General features: G+C 35.8%; 1 protein-coding gene across 1 annotated transcript in view; it reads left to right on the top strand.

Annotated features, from left to right (window-relative positions):
• Positions 1-24,770, top strand: part of GPR158 (G protein-coupled receptor 158) — a 451,151-nt gene that overhangs the window by 380,873 nt on the left and 45,508 nt on the right. Inside the window, exon 6 of the mRNA XM_017870800.1 lies at positions 6,828-6,937. Coding sequence (XP_017726289.1) covers positions 6,828-6,937 — 110 coding nt within the window. The remainder of the gene's footprint in view (positions 1-6,827; positions 6,938-24,770) is intronic.

The following is a 24,770-nucleotide window of genomic DNA, read 5'->3' as shown; positions in this document are numbered from 1 at the left end:
TTAGGAAATTTGTCATTGAGATTTCAAAAGGAATGTTTTATAATTTGTTAAAATATATGTTTATTGTTTATGTGTAATTTTTGTTATACTTTAAGTTCTGGGATACACGTGCAGAACGTGTGGGTTTGTTACATAGGTATACACATGCCACGGTGGTTTGCTGCACCCGTCAACTCATCATCAACATTAGGTATTTCTCCTAAATCCCTTCCCTAGCCCCCCACCCCCGACAGGCCCTCCTGTGTGATATTCCCGTCCCTGTTTCCATGTGTTCTCATTGTTCAACTCTCACTTATAAGTGAGAACATGCGGTGTTTGGTTTTCTGTTCCTGTGTTAGTTTGCCGAAAATGATGGTTTCCAGCTTCATCCATCTCCCTGCAAAGGTCATGAACTCATCCCTTTTTTATGGCTGCATAGTATTCCATGGTGTATATGTGCCACATTTTCTTTATCCCTTCTATCATTGATGGGCATTTGGGTTGGTTCCAAGTCTCTGCTGACGTGAACAGTCCTGCAGTACACATGTGTGCATATGTCTTTATAGTAGAATGATTTATAATCCTTTGAGTATATACCCAGTAATGGGATTGCTGGGTCAAATGTTATTTCTGGTTCTAGATCCTCGAGGAATCGCCACACTGTCTTCCACAATGGTTGAACTAATTTACACTCCCAACAGTGTAAAGGCATCCCTCTTTCTCCATATCCTCTCCAGGATCTGTTGTTTTCTGACTTTTTAATGATCACCATTCTAACTGGCATGAGATTGTATCTCATTGTGGTTTTGATTTGCATTTCTCTAATGACCAGTGATAATGAGCTTTGTTTCATATGTTTCTTGGCCACATAAATGTCTTCTTTGGAGAAGTGTCTGTTCATATCCTTTGTTCACTTTTTGATTTGGTTGTTTATAGATAATGTTTTTAATGGTAAAATGTTAAATTTGGGGATTTGAAAATATTAAACTTTCTAATCTCATTTTTGGTTTTGTCTTTTGGCTTGTTACAGATGATATTAACTGTTACAAACCTAGACCCAAATTTGATGTCCCATAGGCATTTTTTACTCAGTATTTCCAAAAATGAAGATATTATTCTCCTTCCTTGCTCACTTCTTCTTTTCTTCCCATCCTTCCTTCCTTTTTTAATCTCATTCCTTCCACATCATGTACTGATTATCTCTTATTGCCAGGTACTATCTTAGGGAATGTACATGCAATCAAGAATTAGTTATAATCGTTGCCCTCGTACAACTTATAAACTAGGAAGATACATTAAACAAATGAATTACAGAAAGAATTATTTCCAAGTAGAGCTGATGAATGCAACAAAGGGAAGCTCAGCATTCAATGAGAGTAAATAACATGCAAATAAGATGGAAACCTAACTCAGTCTGAGGGATGCTGGAGAGAGTCATGGATGCCCGCCCTGAGCTGAGACCTGCAGGATGAGGCAGGGAATGACCACTTTCTCTTGTTAGCATCTCTCTTTTAAAAGCACTAGGCATTGTGTCTACTGAGCAGATACCGTGGAGATTTATGAGTCTCTAGTGGTGTGTCTATACTTGCAAAAAAATTATTCTATTGTAAAGCGTTCTTTTATTTTGTGCATATTTGAGAAGCCTAATAGTCTTCTCCTTTGTGGTTCTGTTGTTCATCCCCATTAGATGTGTTCAGTATCCAAAGAATCAAGGCAATCAATCAGATTTCGAAATGTCTTCTGCAGACTTATGCATCCTTTTCTTTTTGCTGTTTCATTTCAAGTACAAGCATCCTCCAGGTCACTCAAGCTTAAAATCTTACATTATGTTTGACACTTTATTCCCTTTTGCCTCAACAGGTAACAGGTTGCCCACTTTTCTTGATTCGGCATCTTCTTTCCTGTATCCCCGTGAATGAATGAATTCTCCTTCTCACCATATTAGTTACATCCTTCTTTGCCTTTGCCCCAAAGCTTTATTTTTCCTTTCATCCAAGAAATATTTACTGAGCACTTCCTGTGTGCCACGACACTGCTAGTGCCAATGTCACAGAAGTGAATGGGAAAACCCATGGTTGTCACAGAGCCTGCAACCTACCTGAAGGAAGACACGATTAACAAATAGGGACAGTGTGCTAAGCCCCAGGGGAGGCATGTTCTTCCTAGAGGAAGGGATATTTGAGCTGAAGCTTGAGGGGGTAAACAGGAGAAAGCCAGGTACAAGTGAGATGGGGGTTGTGTAAAGAACATCCAGCCAGAAGAGACAGCAAATGCAAGGATCGCAGGGATCAGGTGAGTGGAAGTAATGATATAGTAGAGATCAGCTAGCTCCAAGTGTGAAGGCTCTTGCTAACCATCTTAAATAATTTTGACTTTTTCCTAAGAGTATTGAGAGCCACCGAAAGGTTTAAGCAGGGCAGTGAGGTGATGAGAAACATCCCATCAGTTGCCATTTGGGAATTGAAATGACGGACACTGGAATAAGAAATAGGAAAATGCTCGGTGGGGAAGATAAACTTGGTTTTTCTTTTCTTCTTCCAACTGGTCCTCTCACCTTCAGTCTCTCCCTTTTCCATAGCCCAACCTGTGCTGTTCCATGCTGTAGCCAGATTGGCTCCCTGGTGCACACACTGCTGACCTCAACTCAGAGAGCTTTAATGCCATGTATACTGCTCCTGGAATAAAATCTGAATTTTCCACCCTGTTATTCAAAGCTTACAATGATCTAGCTCCATCTCTGTTTTAAAGCTTTCTTTACATGATTCTTCTTGTCTTCCTGGTTGTAACTATACACTCCACACACTCCGGAACTTTCCCACAATATCCTTTTATCCTGGGCTCCCTCCCCCTCTTTCCTCTCTGCCTGAATGAACACTGAAACCTGTTCCTCCTTCCGTTCTTGCTCACTTGTCAGCCCTTCCAGGATAATTTCACTTGTTTCCACTGCCAGTAATTTCCCTTTCCTCTGAAATCCTCATTATAATGCAATTCACAGGGTAATGGCATTCATCACCTCCCCCACACAGTAGAGCCAGTTAGGAGGCAGGGTGACATCATTGTTCGTACCGTTCTTTTTTTGTTTTTTTGTAGCAAAGTACTTTTATTTTAAAATGAATGAATTTTTTAAAAAGTACAGATTCAAGTTTTATTCAAAGTTTTCACTATTTTTTAAATTTTTCATGGTTTATGTTTTAGATGTGTTAGACAACAATTGGTGATATAATAGCTAGTAACTGAGTTTATTCAAAATTTGCTGTTATTTAATTGGGTCTGAATTTGTTTCAGTAGCCCATAGCTACTCTGTGTGGGTTGTACCCATCCCTAAATTACCAAGTTTCGCAAAGAGGAGCTGACCCTGAACAACATCTGGCAGTATTATGTGTTGTGCAAGAACAGGATAAATAGGCAGCCCAATGAAGTACAAATATCTGAATGGAGGGAGATCCAAGTTCACGACAATGGTGACTTGTTTCACATCAATCCTTCCAGTGCAAACATTTGTTGTTACAAGAACTTTCTCATTCTGAAACTTCTGAATGATGGAAACTCACTGCTCCATGATCAGCTCTCCACTTAACAAAGACACCTGGTGGCCAGCCTGCATCATCTCCACAATCAACCACTTGGCATTTTGATGAGTCTGACAGAAGATGATGGCCTGGCCAATGGTTATGCCACCATAAATGCTGCACAGAGCTTGGTATTTGTCTTACCGTTCTTATGAGCACGAACTCTGGAACCAAACTGCCTGGATTCAGATCCTGGCTCTGACAGTTCCTAGCTGTGTAACCCTGAGCACATCACTTAAATTATCTTTGCCCTGTTTCCCTCCAGTAAAATCAAAGTCTCGTCTTTCTAAGGTATTGTGAGGATTAAATGAGTAAATATATGCAAAAATGCTTAATTTAGTGTCTAGCATATAGTGTTGCCTAAATATTTAGAAATCATATTTATCACTTACATGTAATATTCACTCTATGAAATTATAATTTTTTTGAAGGACCTAATCCACATCTGACATTTTTTATGACTTCCAAATCCCTTACTGCCTCACGCAGAGTAAATAAATATTGAATATGTGAATTAGGATACCAATGATTAGAAAGCCCTAATCAGTTTTCAAATAGTTTATTTTGAAGGTAACATTTTCCCTTTAAAATTGGCTAAAATAAATCATTGTGCAAATATTTAATATGCATAATAAACTTTTGGTTTGTAAAGAACACAGAATACACTGAGGAACAGGCCCTTCTTCAATTTTACAATAATTCAGAGAGGCAACCATACAGATAACTATAATACAAGATGCAGTAGAAGAAGCATGAAATCTAAAAGTCATGGTAGGAATTCAAAAGAAGAGGTGGCTGGGATGATCAGAAAAGAATTTGTTGAGATGATGAGATATAGGTGTGCTGCAATGAGAATAACTTTCAGAACAAAGCATAAATAAATCATCTCTCCTAATAATATTAGCCAATGCTTATTGAATACTCATTGTACTGGGCACTGTGACTGCTTACCATACACTATCACAATTAAGCTTCAATATATTTCCAAGATGAAGTATTTTTGTTGCTGTGCCCATTTTGCAAACGGGACAACTGAAGTATAGCAACGCAATGTTAAATAAATTGTGGAAGCCCACAACTAAGAAAGAGTAGAGCCAGAACTGGAACCCGGGGAGCCTGGATTCAAAGCTTGTTCTCTCTCACACCACCAGCATTGCCTGTGGCACATGCACACTAACAGTTACAGTCCACTCTTTGCTGAACTATTTTTAATAACACATGTTAGTTTACTAGAATTTCATTGTTTATTATTTTTAAACTTATACCTCCACCATGGATGCTAAAAAATATTGTTATTTCATGTATTTCTGGCCAACCCAATCTTTCACTTATACTAACAAGTCCTAAACTTCTTTATCTGTGAAATAAAAAGTTTGAAGGTATATCAGTAGTTCCCAGACAGCTCAAAAGTAAGAATTTTTAAGTAAAAATTTTGTAGACTTCTATATTACAGTTGTTCACCTTTGCTCATTCATTACCTAGAGAAAGCGTGGTGGATAATGGAAAGCTTTACGGATAGGATTTCGCAACTCCCAAGAATCCACTGTTCCAGAAGAATTTCTATGGCCATTTCTAGTGGAAATATTTGAGATTTTACATATTCCAGACTTCAGACCCCTGTGTGTGTAGTCTCTGATCTATCATTCTCTCTACCATGAGAAGGAGCAGATATGCTCCCCACATGCTTTAATCTTCTGTCAAGGATTCTCCAACTTGTCTTTCTCCCCTAAGTTTTTCCTCCTCCTTTTAGCTTCAAGTCCTTAGTAAACAGTAAAGCTTGCTTTGCAGAACTTGTCATTCCTATTGAACTACTATGCAAAGGAAATATGTCTAAAATACATGAGCTCAAACTTGGAATGCAAATTTATAGAATTTTAACTTGTCCTGTGAAAATAGTAAAAGAACAGGGTTTTCTTTTTTTTTTTTTTTTTCTTTTTTTTCTGAATCTAGACCTTTTTCTGGTAGATTAAATCCTGAAGGAAAATATTTGTATCTTCACATAGACCTAGTAAATTGGAAAACTAAGGACAAATTCTGTGTATGTGAAATAATAAAGTTGAATAGTTTTGCCTGACTTCAGGAGCATGCAAAACCACATTATTTCCTGTTTACACCTATTTTTATACCTTTCTTTAATTTCTCCTTAACACTTTTGTCCGTATTTTCTCCATTCCTTGAGAACTTTATATCTTTCTGTAGTAGAAATACTTGAGAAATGCCAGGAGAGTTTAGGTAATTCATTCTTGGCACTGCTAGAGAGAGGGGCTATATTTGTAAAATATCAGCAAGAAAATATCTGTACCTTCCCCGTGGCCCCCAGTAATATGCACATCTCTGGCAGGAAAAAACAAAAGTCATACTCAGGGTTTTGGCAGTGGGCATATTTTCTGTTATGACCTCGCTTTCAACAGAAACAGTTCAGCAGCTGCTTCACCGAAGATTGAGTCTGTGCTCTTCAATAGTATTGATCCTTTAACACTACAAGATTTCTTAGGCAGGGTCAAACCAATTCTTATTCTACAAGGACTCACTCAAAACTGCCCAGTAGCATATGAAAAATAGTAGGGTGTCTTGCACGTATCTGTTCACTCTCTGCTGGAATTGGCCGCTCATTTCTTTGTGATCCCACTGAAATTGCAGAAATATTTATCACAGTACTTATGTTACTTGAATGCAATTTCCTATTTCCATGTCTCTTTTCACCCTCTTCCTGGCCTTTGTATCTTGTATCGGCAGCACCCAGCACAGTGCCTGGCTCATGGTAAATGCTTAATTAATATTTGTTGAACGAAAACTCTGGAGTGAGAAAGTATGGAATTAGTGAGGTAATTGAGCCAAGTAGTAAATATGGAGTGGTAGATTGTTTGCAAGATGCAGTACAACACAGCAGTCTCAGGGCTGTTTCAGACGGGGGAAAGGGATTGCCAGAAGTGTGGAGGTGGGAACAAGGGGCTCTGGGGGAGAATGGCAATGAGACTATCCTTGCTTGCTCATTTTGGACAATAAAGAGAGGTAAGTTTGGACATACACCAAAGACTTAGAGATAGTTGATGGAAACTTCTAGAAGTTAGATTTTAAGAATTTAATAAGCAGTAGGGAGACTCTGTATTTCTTTGGTCTGGACAATAAATGGTCAAAATAGTATTTTAAATAATTATTCTGATGGGTATATGCTTATATCAAAATTCATATGTATGAAACATCGGGTTATGAGATATTGACTTGGGTCTGTGGGTCATCAGTTGATCCTGAAGGTCTCTTTCTGTTTTCATCCCACAGGTTGTTATTTTGTACTTTGAGCCAAGCACATTTCGCTGTATTCTGCTAAGATGGGTCCGTCTTCTCGGTTTTGCTACTGTTTACGGAACTGTCACTCTCAAACTTCACAGGTATATATATTTTATTCATCGTCATTCTCATGGAAGGATCAAAGTGATCAGCTTAGCACATAATTGTTAGCTGTGCTGACCACTTAAATGGCTCAATTTCAAGATACTGTATATTTTTCACTTTCAAGGTGACATCTTTGGATTCTTCCGGGAAATATTTAATACAACTGAATTACTTGAACAAGATGCTTCAATAAAATGTGTCATTGGTTATGGAAAGGGTTAGTTCCTAATAAGTTTAAAATATGAAACAGTATAGTTCAGAACAGGAAGGAATACAAAGGTAATACAGCTGAAATAATGACACACATCCAGAGTGACCATAGAGTCCCATACAGAAACACACTTATTTGACAAAAACTACTGTCCTCCATTCCCAGGTTCTATGCCCCAAGGTAATCCTGCTGATATTCGATGGGTGAAGTTCAGAAAATAGTGCTTTGGCTTTTCTCCTTCACCAGTGTGCTTCAGTGATTATCAGCCTTGGAAAATAGAGAATGCCATAAGTTCCCTAATACTTAGTTCTAAAACCACCTAAATATTGGGTGAGGGAAAAAGCAATAAAATAAACTGCCTGTCTACAAAGGCTGGGAATGGCTGGAAATTATTCCAGAGCTTTCCCTTGCCTCCTTTCTCCAAGTTTAAAGAAAGTCTCAATGAAGTGGTGCCAAAGAGCATAGGAGATAAACAATAAACTTTCCCTGCAGGGTAAAACTGTATCCCTGTAAAGAAAACCCATTGTACTGATCAGCTTTAAAGCTGTTTTGATAACCATAGTAAGCCATTCATGTGTTCATGCTAGTCTGGCCATACATGTTTCTGAATAAAAATCTCCTAATATGGGTCATACAGTGGTTTAATTACACTGTCTACCACATAAGAAATTGTATTTTCATTTTTTCTCTTTTGGTACCTAATTATTGAGAATGCTCTAGATTACCCTTTTACCTTTTTGGAAAAAAAAAAAAAAGTCAATGTGTTTGACTCTCAAGATTCCCTTCTTACATATGTGGTAAAATACAAAGGATATTAGATTAGGTTTCAGAAGATCCTATTTAAATCCCAATTTAGCCTCTAACTCTAATAAATCATAGGCTTCTGTTTCCTACAAAAGGAGAGATTAGACCAGTCTCTAATGTTCTCCCTGACTCTCACTGTATTCTATCCACATCACAGCACACTTCCCTCCGGCATCCTTCTTTCTTCAACTACCTTCCAGGTTGCCATTGCTTATGTGATAGCTGTTTTCCAGCTGGTGCTCACCAAAGGAAATGAGAAATCAATGACAGCCCATGTGGACAATAAGCCTTCTAGAAACCCTGAAAGAATAGACGCCCTGTTGAGACTTGAAGATGAACTCTGTCCCTGTTAGTCTAGCATTTAGTGTCTAGTGGGTCCTCTATTATAATACTTATGGTACCTTATAGTTTTCTTGTTTAATTGTCTTCACTTTCGTTTACTTTCTCCTTGTAGTGAGAATTATACCATTATTGAATCCCCAGCACTCAGCACAAATAACTGACCCATGGGACATGTTTAATACATATGAGTAGATGAATGAATGAAAAATGTCAGATGCAGCCCTGGAAGCTGCTTCCCGTCATTCTCTCCACACATAACCCATTCAGATTCCCCTGACTTACTGTGCTGTCTACCTCAGCATGTCTCCAAGTGTCTGGAACACATAACACTGTGGTCTGCGAGAGGATGTTTAGGGGGATGTGAACCCAGTGTTCAGTGGCACTGAATTGTTTAGTGAGAAAATTACTTCCATGCAGGTTCTCCTTCAATCCTTCTGATTATTTTCAGAAGAAAGATTAGTTGGGAACTGCTAGGACTTTAACACTTGCTGAATAGTTGCCAATGTTCCTTTGCAATGAGGAGCAGATCAGGCTTCCGTTTCAGAGCTTTTCCCTGCAATGCTGTCTCCCTAAGATTATCTTTTTTCATTGCATTTATTTTTATAGTTATTTTCTATTTATTTAAAGTTTGACTATCACTAGATAGTGATAAGGTAGTAATATAAAGCTTCCTTTAAATATTTTAAAACAATAAATATAAATTTAACTAAAGAAATTAATAGCTGATGCACAGATACAGCAGAAATCTTGACACTAGTATGCAAATGATTGGAATTTGGGAAACTGTGTTACAACATTATCTCTTTTATTTTAAAAAACGAAATTAAAACTATTCAAAATTAAAACTATTTCCCCTCTGACTTTGTGTCTCTAGAAGTCATTGCAGTGAAGAGAGTTTCTCCACCAAAGGCTTAAATTGAAACTATTGCTAACGTAATGAGCTGAATCATTCTTATCCTCTGTGAACTAGATGGCTTTACTATTATATTCTTCTATATTGCTTAAATTTAACTGATCCCAGCATTGTTTACATCTATAAACTGCACAATCAGCATCCCATAGAAATGTGAACAACCTGAAGGAAGGATGAGCTGAACCAGCTTTATGCTCCCCAGATTTAGTGCTGTATTTTTCTCATATTATGTATTGAGATATTTGTTGAATGAATGAATGAATGGGTGGATGCTTCTAGTGAATGAAGCTGCAAAGGGTGGTTTTGGCAGGTGTCTTCTAGAGTCAAGAAACATGTGGCCCTGAAGGAGAGATTTCTAAGCTTTTGTGGTGACATGATAGAGAGGAAAGACATAAATCCTGACAAATCCAAATTGGGACTTCAATTCTGCCATTACTTATTTATACAACAAAGAACAAATTAACATCTGAGAATTAGTTTTCTCATCTGTGAGATGGTTTAATCTCTCATCTGTAAGATGGTTTAAAGTTTAGTAACTTTAAGATGGTAAAGTTATAGGAACTAAGTATAATTTGAATGTAGGCAAATATGTCAAGTAGGGTTTTTTGGTTGCAAACAAAATGGGTTATGGCTGCACAGAACCAAATGGATTTGGCTGAACAGAACTGGATTATGGCTAAATTAAGCAAAAAGGGGATTCATTGGAAGGATAGGGGGAATGTCACCCATTGACGGGAAAGCTAAAGAATCTGGCTTTGGAAGGAGCTGACCCAGGGTAGCTTGAAGGATCAAAGTAGCCCAAGCTAAGGGATAATGCCTTTTGAATACCATAGCTTCATTTTTATAGGAATTCCACTTTTCATTTCAAGGTTTTAAAAAATTAAAAGTAAACCATACCTCCAAAGGCAGAAAATTCTCAGGAAATTATGAGTACTGATTTGTGAAATGACTGTTATAGTCCCTTGAGGATAGGATAGGCAATAAAGATCTGAGTTTTGGTTTTATTTCAGCCATTTCCCTTCTGGCTTAGTGGAATTATTAGATACTTCTTCCTCTTATGAACTGGGTCTCTCATTAATTGATTGTAGTATTTATAGAATTCCTGTAGCACTGAAAACTTGAAACATGAAAGAGGAACAGGGTCACACTCTGTCACCAGAAATGAAAATAAATACTATTTTCATTTAATAAATACTGTTAGTCTGGGATGAGAACATAATGGTTTTGTTCACTTTTACCAAATCTCCCACTTTTTCCTACGGTGGTCTCTCCCCACATTTGAGAGTCGTATGGGCAAAGACTACTATAATAATCCAAAGGAAAATTATAAAAGGGTCCCTTGTTTATTAACAAACACAGTTGCACCAAGTTGGGGTTCAGGGTGAAGTGGCCTGTCCCTTTAGAATGGTGTATTTTGTTTTTTATCACTGACATTGTTTAGAATCACCAGTATATGGTGATTATAAAAAGAACAGCTTTTAGTTGTCTTTATTATTGCCTTAAAGTCTCACAGACATTTGGAAGACTGTCCTCTTGTTGCCTACACCCACGGCAGACCACTCACATAGCCCCACCTCACTGGCAAGCCATTCATGCAATGTAATTTATTCGAAGCTGAAACTATTTGAGAGAGAGAGAGGAAAGAAAGAAAAAGAAAAAAAAGGAAGGAAAGGAAGGAAGGAAGGAAACGGAAAGGAAGGGAGGAGAAGAGGGAGAGAGGAGGGAGGTGAAGAGGGAGAGAGGAAGGGAAGGGAAGAGGGAAGGGAAGAGGGAGAGGAAGGGAGGAAGGAAGAGAAGAAGGAAAGAGAAAAAGGAAAGAGAGAGAGAGAAAGAGAAAGGGAAGGGAAAGGAAGGAAGGAAAGGAGAGAAAGGAAAGAGTACAGCTTTTAGTTTAGTCAATGTGGATCATAAAGGAAAAGGAGCTGAAGTAGGCACAAACGATGAAGGTTTATTTACAAGAAGGAACTTCCTTCAGGAACCTTGGATGTGTTTGACTTAGTATATAGTGATTGGGGGCAGATCTAAAAGAACATCTAGCATTCCCACGATATGCGGGTTCACAGAACCCCTGCTAAGCGATTTTCTTTTACAGAAACTTGAGAAGCCAGTATCTCTATGCTCAGAAAAGCCAGGTATATTTTCAGGAGGCAGAGTGAGCAAATGTTTGAAATGAAAGGGGGTGAAAAAAGTTTGAAAAACTTAATGCTAAAAGAACATTTTCCTATTTCCTACAATACGGTTTCTGAAGCCTCTTTGGCATTTTCCTTCTTCTAAGGCTAATCAAGAAAAAAAGACTTTTTTTTGGTACTATGTTTCAAGTGAATTTTTAAGCAAGCTGTGAAAAGCGATCTTCTGGCTCTGACCTGGGATTTGTCATTTCGTGCATTATTCGGTACTCCTTGCTCTGGATACAACCCTTAACTGTTTTCTTCACTGTCCTCATTAGCACCAAATATTTACAGTTTTTGGGAAGGTTTTCTATTTTAAATGTTTTAGTTTGTTTCCTAGTAAAGTTTGAAAAGTGACTGGAAGATATTTACATTTCTTTATTTTATGTATTCTTATAAGGATACATAAAAGCAGCTTAGCTTGTGACAACCACTAGGTGACAACAGAGAGTTTAAGATGGTGTTTTAGGCAAATGCCTGAAGTGCAGTTTTTGGACTTGATTGGGTGTAGACTCATCTGCCTCAACAGGCCACAGAACAGTGTTGCTTAGCCCTCGTTTATGAAGGCCAAAATATAAATGCCTCTGACATCCAGAAGATTCCTCTAATAAAAGTTTTCTTCCATTGACCACACCCAGCACACAGGTGGATGGTGTTTAAGATCCTAAGTCATGATCCCAAGGGTTTTAACATGAAGCAATTTCAACACGGTTTTAGTCAGTTTCCCACCTCAGCCAAAATAATACATCAATAAAGCATCCTTTGAACACGTAGCTGTGAACATTGCATTCTGACTAGAAAATGTAAAGAGCTTGCCATGTGAATCCTGGTAATGATATGGATTTCAGGCCCTCCTTTCTGCTGAACTCATGGGGGTTTCTGTCTTTACTGGCTGCCTACTCTGGGATGTAGAGTATCTTCAAGTGGAGAATTACTCATAGCGACATTTCTTAAGAACCACGGGATTCACCAGAAAAAGGGGATTCATTCTTAAGCTTCTGAAGACGGTCTCTTTCCCAGTCAGTGAGTGTACTATTTGGACAGGAAGCTGAGCAAGTTCGAAAGCCAAGGAAAGTCCACAAGCCGCAGAGGTGAGTTGGAAAAGATCCAAGCCTTACCTCATACACTCACGCTTCGCATATACCAGTAGAACAGCCAAACATCTTACAGAGAATTAACATGCTCCAGATGAATGCTTACAGGATTAAGGATTGAAATGATCTTTCGGAACTAACTCTCATACTAGCATTTAAAAACGTTGAAAAAAAAAGTTTTGTAAGTGACCCGACTTGACTTTCTCCTTTCCTGTTTATTAAAGTGCCACCCTAGGCTTTTTGTGATGAAGATTTAGTTTCCCTAAAGACATTTTTACCATTTTAAATTGTACTTAACAGGAAAGATCAAAAGTCCTTTGGCTCTTAATAGAAATTTTCTTCATAATTTTATTAATCAAGAAAGCATTAGTGTGGAATCCACCATAAACACCCGTGCTGGTGCCCAGACCCATTTGTGTGCTGTCTCTATTCTAGCTAAATCTCAGAAACTCTGTGTAGTTACAGGCCTTAGTTTTGCAAACCCTACATAGTTGTCATTCTCATCATTCATATTCTTGGAAGCACAGACGGGAGGCCCTTGAAGTCTGAGGAATAAGTAGGCAGTGACCTCTCACTTCTTCCTGCATTCATCTTCTCTTGCTTGTTGTACTTGCAGTCTGTCTGGAGCTACCCGGAGCTCCCTTGGGATCTTGCACACAGCTTATCATTAGGAATGGCTCCTCCAGAAACCACGAAAACAAGAACGAAACTTTCTAAGCTCCAAAGAGTCACTCTTTAATTGTAAAATCTCTAACTGGTTAGAAGATAGATAGTTCCCTCTGCTCATTCCTCCCCACCCTGCCGCCTCCAGTAACTTCTGATCCTACTGTCCTATCCGGCATGCAGAAGCCCCCAGCTAAATGGCCTAATGCTGTTAACTGGATTGGCATATACATTTAACTGTCAGAAACCAATCAGGGATTTCTGCCATGAGTAGTTCCATTTATAGATGAATATGTTTAGTCTACTCATAGAAGTAAGAGATTTGGGAAATACAGGCATATTGACATGTTTTATTAACTAGAGGTCTGTATTCATGTAAATCTTTAACATCAATGAGTACCATTTGAATAAAAATCGAAACAAAAGCCAAATCACTTTAATTGTCCTTCCTTTCAGAACACATTAACTATTGGATATGAATAAAATAAGAATGTAGTTCACTCAGAACTAAGGAGACTTAAAGCTTTACTTATTTTGTCCATCTGCAGATGTCCTACTTGCTTTGTTGTATGACACATGACTTTGAAATACACTTTATTTAACATCTACATTCAAAGCTTTTCAATCTGGAGCTTCTCTTCTTAAAAAATATTTATATACATGTTCTAATTTCTAATTACAGCATTACTATTTTATGTCTAGATTTCTGAAAAGAGGCTTGGTTAAAAAATATGTAGTTTAAGAGCTGTGTGCCATATCTGAAACACAAGATTTTTTGTTGCCCGAGTTGTTATGGTTTCAACTTGTTATATGTGTGTGTGCGCATGTGAGTGTATATTCTAACCAACTTTAAAATTATAAATAAAAACCCATCTGATAATTCAGAATTAGTACTTAGCAGACTATATCTGATAAACACTTTATTATTCTAATATTCTTTGTTAGCAATTCTATGTTCAAATCTTGTGTAGCCTCAAGTGGAAATATTTTTCTATGTGAAGTTGGTAAGAGAATCAGTGGGAAGTGAGATTACTTCAGGCAGCAAAAAGGGGAGGGGCAGGTTTCTTTAAAGGTCAAGGTGAGACTCTCTGCTCCTGCAAGCTGTCCACTGGCAGCACCTGCCTGCTGTTGTCTGGGCCCAGAGTCAGGGTCTTGGCTTGTTTTTGGATGGCTACACCCATGATTTCTGTCATGTGCCAGAGGCCCACCTGGCTTCTGCTTACTCTGCTGCCCCTCGCCCAGCATTTTTGCACATGTTCAGTCCAAAACAACTGATTTGTGTTTTTATTTCCACTCAGTTCAAAATAATTTCAAACTTGATTTATCTTTAACCCACAGGGTAGTTAGAAGTGTGATTTCTTATTTTCCAAATCCATGAACCTTTTGTTATTGATTTACAATTTAATTCCATTGTCATGAAAGCACATACCTTGTGTGACTTAAGTCTGCTTAAATTTATTGAGACTTGTTTGAAGCCCAGAATATGATCTATCTTGGTAAATGTTCCATGGGCACTTGAGAAGAACGTGTTTTCTTCTGTTTGGGAGTTGTTTGGTAATGCTGTTCAAATATTCGATATCCCTACTCATTAGCTCTCTATTTGTTCCATCAGTTATTGAGAAAGGGGTTGGAAATTTCTGATATGTCTCTTTTCTTCACTGTTCTTTCAGTTTTTGCCTCAGGTATTTTGAAGTTTCATTCTGAGATGCATAAACATTTAGAATTGTTATGTCTTTTTCATGAATCGAAACTTTTATTATTATGAAATGACCTTCATTATCCCTTACCATATTCTCTGCTCTGAAATCTATTCTGTCTGGTGCTAATATAGCCACTCCAGTTTCCTTTGGGTGTTAGCATGGCATTTTTTTTCATTATTTTACTTTTGACCTATTTTTGTCTTTAAAGTGCATTTCTTGTAAGAAGCATATCGTTGGACTTTTTTTATCTAATCTGATAATCTCTACATTTTAATTGCTGTATTTAGACTATTTCCTTTTAAATATGATTACTGATAAGCTTGTATTAGTATCACCTCTATTTCTTCTAATGTGTCATTGGCTCCTCTGGCCTCTGGTCACTCAAATGTTTCTCACCCAGCATTTGTATGTGTCCAGTCCAAAAGACCTGAGTTTTACTTACAAGAAATATGATACTAGAAACACAACTATTCTACGTATTCCTAGAAAGACACAAACCACTGAAAATAACTCTTGAAGAAATGGAAAATCTGAACAGATCCCAAACAAGTAAAGACATTTAATTAGTAATCAAAAAACTTAGACATACACACACATAGAGTGAGCGAGTGAGAGCGCCCAGGACTAGATAGCCTCACTGATGAAGTATATTAAAGATTTAACACCAGTTCATCACAAATCATTTTGAAAAACAGAAGATGAGGCAGCACTTCCCAACTCATTAGAAGAGGCCAGTATTAGTATGATAACGAAACCAGATAAATATATCACAAGAAAACGAAACTACAAACCAATGGCTCCTATGAATATAGGCACACAAATCTCAAAAACTACTAGCAAACAGAATTCAGCAACCTCTAATAAAGGGATTATACATCCTGATTGAGATTTAGCTCAGAAATGCAAAAGTGATTCAACATACAAAAATCAATCAGTGCACTAGAGCACATTAACATAATAAACAATAAAAAACACATAATCATCTCAACAGATGCAGAAAAAAGCATTTGATAAAAATACGCACTCCCATGATGAAAACACTCAACAAACCAGGAATGTAAGGGAGATTTCCTAACCTGATAAAAGCCATTTACAAAAGAATCCTACAGCTGACATCATGCTTAATGATGAAAGACTTCCTCTCTAAGATCTCTAAGCCTTCCTCTCTAAGATCAGGAACAAGATAAAGATGGCAGCTCTTGATACTTGTAGTCAACATTGTCCTGGAAGTTCTCACCTGAGCAATTAGGCCACAAAAAGAAATATTAGGTATATACATGGAAAAGAGAAATAAAGCTATCCTGTTGGCAGATGACATGTTCTTCTGTGGAGAAAATCCTAAGGAATCCACCAATACAGTATTATAACTAATATATGAGGTTAGCAATGTCACAGAAGACAAGATCAATATACAAAAATCCATTTTATTTCTGCACACTAGCAATAAACTGAAACTGAAATTAAGAAAATATCCATTTACAATAGTATAAATAATCAAATTTGTAGGAATAAATTTAATAACAGAACTGCAAAACAGATTCACTGAAAACTACACAATGCTTCTGAAAGAAATTCAAGAAGACATGGATAAATTGAAAGACATCACTGTGAATAGCTTTGAAGATTTAGTATTGTTAAGATTGCAATACTCCCCAAATTAATCTAATCCGTATCAAAATCTCAGCTGCCTTTTTTGTAGAAATTGACAAGCTGATCTTAAAATTCGTATAAAAATGTAAAAGGCCCGGAGTAGCCAAACCAATCTTGAAAAGGGAGAACAAAGTTGGAGGACTGAACACAGTCATCAAGAGAATGTTATACTGTCCTAAGAAGAGACGTACAGATCAATGGAACAGGATTAAAACTCAAAAGCTAAACCCATACATTTCCAGTCAATTGATTTTTGATAACGATGACATGAAAATTCGATAGAGGAAGAGTAGTCTTTTCAGTGATGATGTTGGAAGAATTGGGTATCCACAAGAAGGTACAGCCAGATATCCCTAGATAAAAGAATGAAACTAGATCTCTCTGCCTTATACCATCTACTACAAATATTAATTCCAAATGGATCAAAGACCTAAATGTAGGAGCTAAAACCATAAAGCTGTTAGTATGAAGGAATCATAGATATAAATATTCATAACCTTGGAGAGATACCAAAAGCACAAGTAACAAGGGAAAAAATAAATTGGACTTCATCAAAATTGAAAATTTTGTGCATCAAAGGACAACATCAAGAGAGATGGGACAGAGAAAACCCACTAAGTGGAAGAAAATATTGGTAAATCATATATCCAATAAGGGTCTAGTATCTATAATATATAAAGAATTTTTACAACACAGTAATAACCCAATTTTGCTGGGAAAAATTAGTGCTAAATATGTATTTGTTGAATGGATAAGCCAAATGATAGAAATTAAAATAATTCCAACGTTCATCTTTAAGAATAAAGAAGCACTAAAAACAATTGCAGAAATATAACAGGATGAGATTATAGATATTCCTAGGTATTATCAGAAAATGATATTCAAAAGACAAAAATGATAGATCAAAAGGACAAGGTAAACAGTCCCCAACAGACCTTTATTCCGGAAGATCTAACTGTATGGTAAGGAGAGCATACCCAGATAATGGAGTAACAGCAATGGCCAATTCAACAAATTAGGATTAGCAAATTAGCTGTATTTCTAGAAAAATGCTACCTCTGATTCTCATCTTAATCTACTAGAATTTCAATGAATCATAAAACTAAATGCAAACACAGAGTGAAAAGATGATGAATTACAGATTGATATTTAATTTATTTCAGGTTGGGAAATGGAAGAAATAATAAAATGTCAGTTGATTGGATTACATAAATATTTTAAACTCCTGCCTGGCAAATAAATAAATAAAAGGCAAACAATAAACTGGGAAATAGCTGTAGTATATTTTTAGACTGGTGCTGTTCAATAGAAATATAGCTCAAGGCATAAATGTGAGTCACATGTATAATTTTAAATTTTCACTAGCCATATTAAAAAGAAACAGGTGAAAATTAAATTTAATGATACATTTTACTTAACCCAACATATTCCAATATTTGGAATCCAACATGTAATAAGAGCACTAATTAATAAAATATTTTATATTCTTGATTTGGATAAGTCTTCAAGACCTTGTGCGCATTTGGCCCTTACGACACATGTAAATCCAGACAGGTGTTCAATGGCCAGGCAGGCACAGCTTCCCAGGTCAGTGAATTAACACCAGCCCGCTCCATGTGGATTTAATGGCTAGCATCTGAGAAACTGCAGTTACAGAGCAACAGGGGGAAAAATGGCTAAAGATGTGAACAGACAACCCAAAGAAGAACTATTGACCAAAAAGCACATTTTAAACAGTGTTCAATGAAACTAATAATGTAAGCAGGGTGAAAGCATTGAGTGCAATTTTTCACAAATTTGAATAAGAATACTTTCTTTAAAAAATAAAATTATAATTGTCAATAATAGTAAGTATTCAGTGGGGTGAGACACTCTTGTATGCTGGACTGAGTGTAAATTGATACAGCTCATCTGAAATATGCAGCAATGTGTATCAAGAGCTTTTAAAAGCTAGGTTATTTTACTTTTGAAATCTAAAAGAAAAAATCAAAGGTGTGAACAGAGATTTACCTGCAAGAATATTCATTAGAGTGTGGCTTATAATAAATAATGATTTAAGTAAATGGTATGTGCTGTCAAGTATCATGTTGTTTACAAAGATAGACTGTTAGAGAATGCTCAGAAAACCATATTATATGAGAAAAGCATAACATAAATGATATAATCCTAATGTTATAAAATATTTTATGTATGTATAGAAAAAATGCTAGAGAGTAAAATCCACCCAAGAGCTAACAGTGTTTATATATAACTAGTGCTATTTAGATGGTATTAATTTCTTTCTATTTGTTTATAGTTTTATACTTTGACCATGTATCACAGTTTTAATGGAGGAATCAATCTGCACTAAAAAGTAGATGAGCGTTTGTCACAATATGTAACTCTTCTGATCTATGATAGGCAAGGTGGTGTGGGAGGCACTTTGGGACCTGCAAGGAAATTTAAGTCAAGAGTTTTTAATATAGTGATGTGCAAAGGGAAAACAATTAAATTGTACAACAACCAAAGAGTAATCACAATAGCACGTTATAATTAGTTTCCAAAAGTTTCAATGACAGCGACTGAACGTTATTCTACTTCGATATTAATACTACTACTAACCAACTATAAATATGAGCAGTCAAACTCAGCAGTTGTTGTGTACTCACGCAGTGTACCTCCTGAATTACTTTTGTGGTTGCAGTCCCTATTTGTGTATTTTACTGTGGTTTAAGGTTAAGGTGAATGCAATGGTAAGCAGGATTTTGTTAAATATTATTTTTAGCACTTCTTTTATATTGAACTAACACCTAAAGTACATAAAGATATTAATGTGCAACTAGGCTTTGAGAATTAAGTAGATATTTTGTCTTTTTGTAAATGATCACACCAGTTAAATGGGAAGTTCATATTTACAAAGAATTTTGTCATCTTCTTGTGGTTCCCTGTAGTCTGGTACCATTCTTTATCTAAATAGTATGCTAAAGAGGCAGCAAAAGTAGAGCAATTAGGTCTTATAAAATTAGATGGAAACTTCCCTTGGAAAGAGAAACATTTTTGCTATTAGTCATTTCTACCACATTTCAATCTGGAGAATCTTGATTACAGAGAAAACAGATTCAAAAAGCTTTTCCTTGGGATATCTCTAGGAAATACTTATGTGCTTAACTTTTTTTTTAGAGAAAAGGCTTTTTTAGACCAGAAAAACTAAATCTTGAATTAAGAGTAAGAGCAGATCAAGATTTAAATATTAACATTAAGATGGTGTCATTTTAGATATTTTCTATCTACAAAACCGTGCAATTTTGTGATGCAATTAGCGATGTTTCCCTTTGAGACTATAGTAAAATTGCTCATTTAAGTAATGATGCTATTAGGCAACCATCTGTAATAAATTTGTTTTTATAGTCTATCTGAAATCATGTTCTTGAATACCAAAATGTTAAATAGTAAAACATTACATTTTTAAAAAAGAATCCTGGAATGAAAATCACTTCTGCTGATTAATCAGTGCTAGATAATTGAGATATAAGGACAGAATTTCTTCTAATAGGTACTTGGAAGACCATGGTCCTAGAATTCATATTTACTCTGGATATAAGGAGATAAACATGCATGTAATTCCCAAACTGAATAATCTGGTTTCTTCTTGATCTTCAGAATAATTGACCATCTGCTTATTGTTTGAAATATCTTTCTGTAGTAAGCTGGAGTAGGGAAAGCAGTGGGGGAGGGAGCAATAGTATCTATATTTAAAACTGTTTCTCTGTAAGCTTTTATACCAAACTTTTCAAAACTAAACATTTTTGGAGCACAAGCACCCAATGGCCATCAAATGTCCTTTATTTGCAATATTATTACAACTGAAAAGGCTTCAAAGGAATGGTTTAGGGAACAGGTGTTTATGCTTAGTTAACATTTAGGCCTGATTTGAGTTCATTCAGCATTGTTGGCCTGTATTTAAGGGAATCAGCCATGATATGTTATCACATTTCTTCAGTCTTTTCTTACAGATCTAAGATTACACAATGAACTCTGATGAATAAGGAAGGGTGCACATAAGTTTAAAATAGTCATACTGCAGGTAACAAATTAGTGCACAGCCCAGGTTTCAAGCCTGCTGAATCTCACATATGGGAGGAGAACAACCACCAGATGGCTGAAGATACCCTGGGGCTACAAGAGCCTGGGTCTGCAATGGTCAGGAGGGTGCAGAAGAATTTTTTTTTTTTTTTTTTTTTGTGCAAGAAAGAGAACCATTGTATATTTTGTATTGAGGTAAAATTCACATAACAAAATTCACCATTCATAGTATTCTCTTATAATTCTTTTTATTTACGTAAAGTCAGTAGAAATATCTCCACTTTCATTCCCGACTCTAATGAGTCTTTTTTTCTTGCTCAGTCTAACTAAAGGTTTATTAAGTTTGTTTATCTTCTGGAAGAACCAACTTAGATTTTTTTTTTTATTGTCTCTGCTGTATTTCTACTCTATATTTCAATTATTTTCACTCTAATATTTATTATCTTCTCCCTTCAGCTTGTTCTGGATTAAATTTGCTGTTCAATTTTTAGTTCCTTAAAGTAAAAGATAAGGTTATTGACTTAATGTATTTCTTTCTTCATATAAGCATTTGAAGTTAAAATTTACCTCAGTCATTCCATTTGCTACAATCCTTAAATTCGGATATGTTTTTATTTTTTTCATTTATCTCAGCTTATCTTCTATTTTCTGTTTGGTTCTTCCGTAACCCATTCATTAAGAGTATTCTGTTCAATGTTTACTTATTTGCGAATTTTCCAGTGTTCCTTCTGTTATTGATTTCTGATTCAGTTCACTGTGGTCAGAGAAGATACTTTGTATGATTTAATTTTCTGAAATTCATTGAGACTGGTTTTGCAGTGTAACATGTGGTCTGTCCTGGGGAATGTTCCATGTGCACTTGACAAGAACGTGTACTCTGCTGCTGTTGAGATGAATACCCCATATTTGTCTGTAAGGTCTGGTTGGCTTATCATGCTGTTCAGGTCCTTCGTTTCCTTATTGTTTATATGTGTAGATATTCAATCCATTATTGAGAGCAGGACCTTGAAGTCTCCAACTTAGATTATTATTGAACTATCTTTTTCTCTCATCAATTCTGTTACTGTTTGCTTCATATATCATGGGGATCTGATGTTTAGTACAGATATGTTCATAATTGTTCATCTTGTTGAGGGATTGACCCTTTTATAAGTATATGTCATTTTTTGTCTCCAACAAATTTTATCTTATAGTATATCTTATCTGATATTAATATAGCTACCATAGTTCTACTTTGGTTATTATTTACATAGAATATCATTTGCAACCTTTTAATTTATAACCTACTTATTTCATTAGCTCTAAGGTAACTCTCTTATAGAAAACATAGTTGGATTGTCTTTTAAAAAATTTCTTCTATCATTTCTACCTTTTAGTTTACATTTAAGGTAATTACTCATAAGGAAGGACTTGTTCCATTTTGTGATTTGTTTTCATATATTTTATTTCCATTTTGTTTCTCAGTTCCACCATTACTGCCTGTTTGGTAAATCAATAGTTTTTGGTGTATCATTTTGATTCCCTTCTTGTCTCTTTTACTACATATGTTTTGGTTATTTTCTTAGTTGTTGCCTGGGAGATTACAGTTAATACCCTAAATTTATAACAGTTTAGTTCAAATTAATACCAACTTTGTTTCAGACGTATACAGAAACTTTTCTCCTATGAACCTTTATGCTCTTTTACATTTTTATTGTTGCAAATTATATCTTTAAGCATTGTGTACTCATTAACAGATTTATACTTATTGTTTTATGCATCTGTATTTTAAATCATTTAGGAAAAGAGCATTAATACTGACTTTTATATTTATCAATGTAGTTACTTTTACCAGTGTCTCTCATTTCTTTACATGCATTTGAGTTATGGTTTATAGTCCTTTTATTTTAACCTAAAGAATTCCCATTATTTCATATAAGGCAATTCTGCTAGTGACAAATTCTCTCCATTTCTGCTTATCTTGGAAAGTCTTAGTTTCTTTTTCAATTTTGGTGAGTGTTTTCAGATACAGAATTCTTGGTTGGCAGGGTTCCCTCCCCTCCCCTCCTTCTCAAACATGTCATTCAACTTCCTCCAGCCCCTATGGTCTCTGATAAGAAATTAGCTTTTAATCTTACTGAGGATCCCTTGTACGTGATGGGTTGCTTTTCTCTTAATGCTTTCAATATTTTAAATTTTAATAGTTTGATTATACTGTATCTTAGTGTGAGTCTCCTTAAGTTTCTCCTACTTTATCCTTGAGCTTCTTGGATGTTTAGATTCATGTCTACCATCACATTTGGAAAGTTTTAGCTATTATTTCTTCAAATATTGTTTCTCTTTTTCTTTCTTCTGTCTTTTGGGGACTCCCATTATGCATATATTGGTATGTTTGATGGTATGCAACAGGTCTCTTAGGCTCTGTTCATTTTTCTTTCTGCTTTTCAGACTGGGTAATCTCAATTGGCCTTATCTTGAAGTTCACTGATTTGTTGTTCTGCCTGGCCAAACCCCTCCAGTTGTTGAACCACTTTAGTGAATTTTTCTGAAATGAGAAATTTTATTTTGCTTTATCAGACTTTCTATTTGATCTCTTTTTATTATTTCTCTATGTTTATTGATATTCTATATTTCATGAGACATCATTATCTTAGTTTTTTGTTGACTTTAGTTTTTTGTTGACTTTAGTTTTTTGTCCATAGTGTCTTTTACTTCTTTGAGCACAAGACAGTTAGTTCATTTAAAGACTTTGTCCCTGATGTTCCATAGCACTGTACGATGACTCTGGTTAACAATAATATATTACACAGTTTTAAATAGCTAGGAGAATACTGAATGTTGCTAACACAAAGACATTATAAATGTTTGAGGTGATGAATATGCTAATCACCCTGATCTGATCACTACATATTATATGCATCATAACATCACTCTGTATCCCATAAATTATGTGTCAATTTAAAAACATTTTAAATTATATGTACATAACTTCTGTGATATGGAAAAAAGATTAAAGTATCAGAATTTGCAAAAAAAATTTTAATAAACTTTTTATCTCATAAGGTTAATGCCTGGATATCTTCAGGTATCGTTTCTATTAGTTTCTTCTTTTTTTTTTTTTTTTTCATGCTTATGGACCCTATAATCTTGTTTCTTTGCATGCCTCATTTTTTTTTAGAAGCTGAACATTTTGAATATTATATTCTGTTAAATCCAAAAATCAGATTTTCCATCCTTTTCAGGCTTGTTTGTTAAGTAACTTTTATAGTCTATATTCTTTGTTTTGTGTGGCCATTGAAGTCTCTTTTCTGTTAGGTTAGTAGTCAGCTGGTAATTCAACAGAGATTTTCATAAAACTTGGACCAAAAAATACTTTTTAAAATCTGAATTATTTGCAGATGAACTGCATGTTTGTGTGTTGGGTATGTCTTCAACACACATAAGCCTCTATTTCCTGCATGTGCAGAGCCTGAGGTCAGCAGGAGATGAGAGCTTTGGGCCCTTCTCAGGCCTTTTGTGAGAATGTTCCAGGCTTCTAGATTCCCAGAAATATATTGGTACTTTTCAGTACTTTTCATGATTCCCCAGATCATCTCATTCCCATTCTTTCTTCACAATCTTTTTGTTTAGTCTATTGTTTGTCTTAACCATTATTCATTGTCCTGGGTAGCACTGACTAATCCATTTGTCTTTAAACGTTTTAGATAAATGACCCCCACTAGCTTTGTCAGCCCTAGGAAAATTAGCAGTTGGGTAAAACAAAAGCAAGCCCTTTGAGCCAGTCTTTCAGGGATCCACCAACCAGGTCAAAATAAACAGCAGTTCTTTGAAAATAAGGTCCGTTGTGCTCCTCTGGTACTTGGTACCTGTCCTGAGCACGCAGATGTCTTGAAGGCCGTCATTGAGCTGAGAAGCATGAGACAATCAAAGTAAGTTAAAATGCTGCATAGCTCTTTTACTCAGATTCAGCTGTTTGGTTTTTTGTTGTTGTTGTTGTTTTTCTTAAGTATCCCTCTCATTTCTATAAGCTCCTAAGTAGTTTCTAGAATTCCAAAATGTTGACTAACAGTTCTTGCTAGTCTGTTGATTGTTTTTATGAACTGATAGACTTTTGAAGTTCCCTACTCCATCATTTTTGAGATTGTGTTTAAATTGCCCGTTCATTTATATTTACTGAGTTATAATGAACATGAAAACAGGTAAATAACTGCCATTTTCAGCATTGAACCTCTTTGATTTAGCA

Source organism: Rhinopithecus bieti, unplaced genomic scaffold, assembly GCF_001698545.2.
Source record: "Rhinopithecus bieti isolate Rb0 unplaced genomic scaffold, ASM169854v2 scaffold_5022, whole genome shotgun sequence".
Classification (NCBI taxonomy): Eukaryota; Metazoa; Chordata; class Mammalia; order Primates; family Cercopithecidae; genus Rhinopithecus; species Rhinopithecus bieti.
This window is presented reverse-complemented; position numbering and strand designations above follow the sequence as displayed.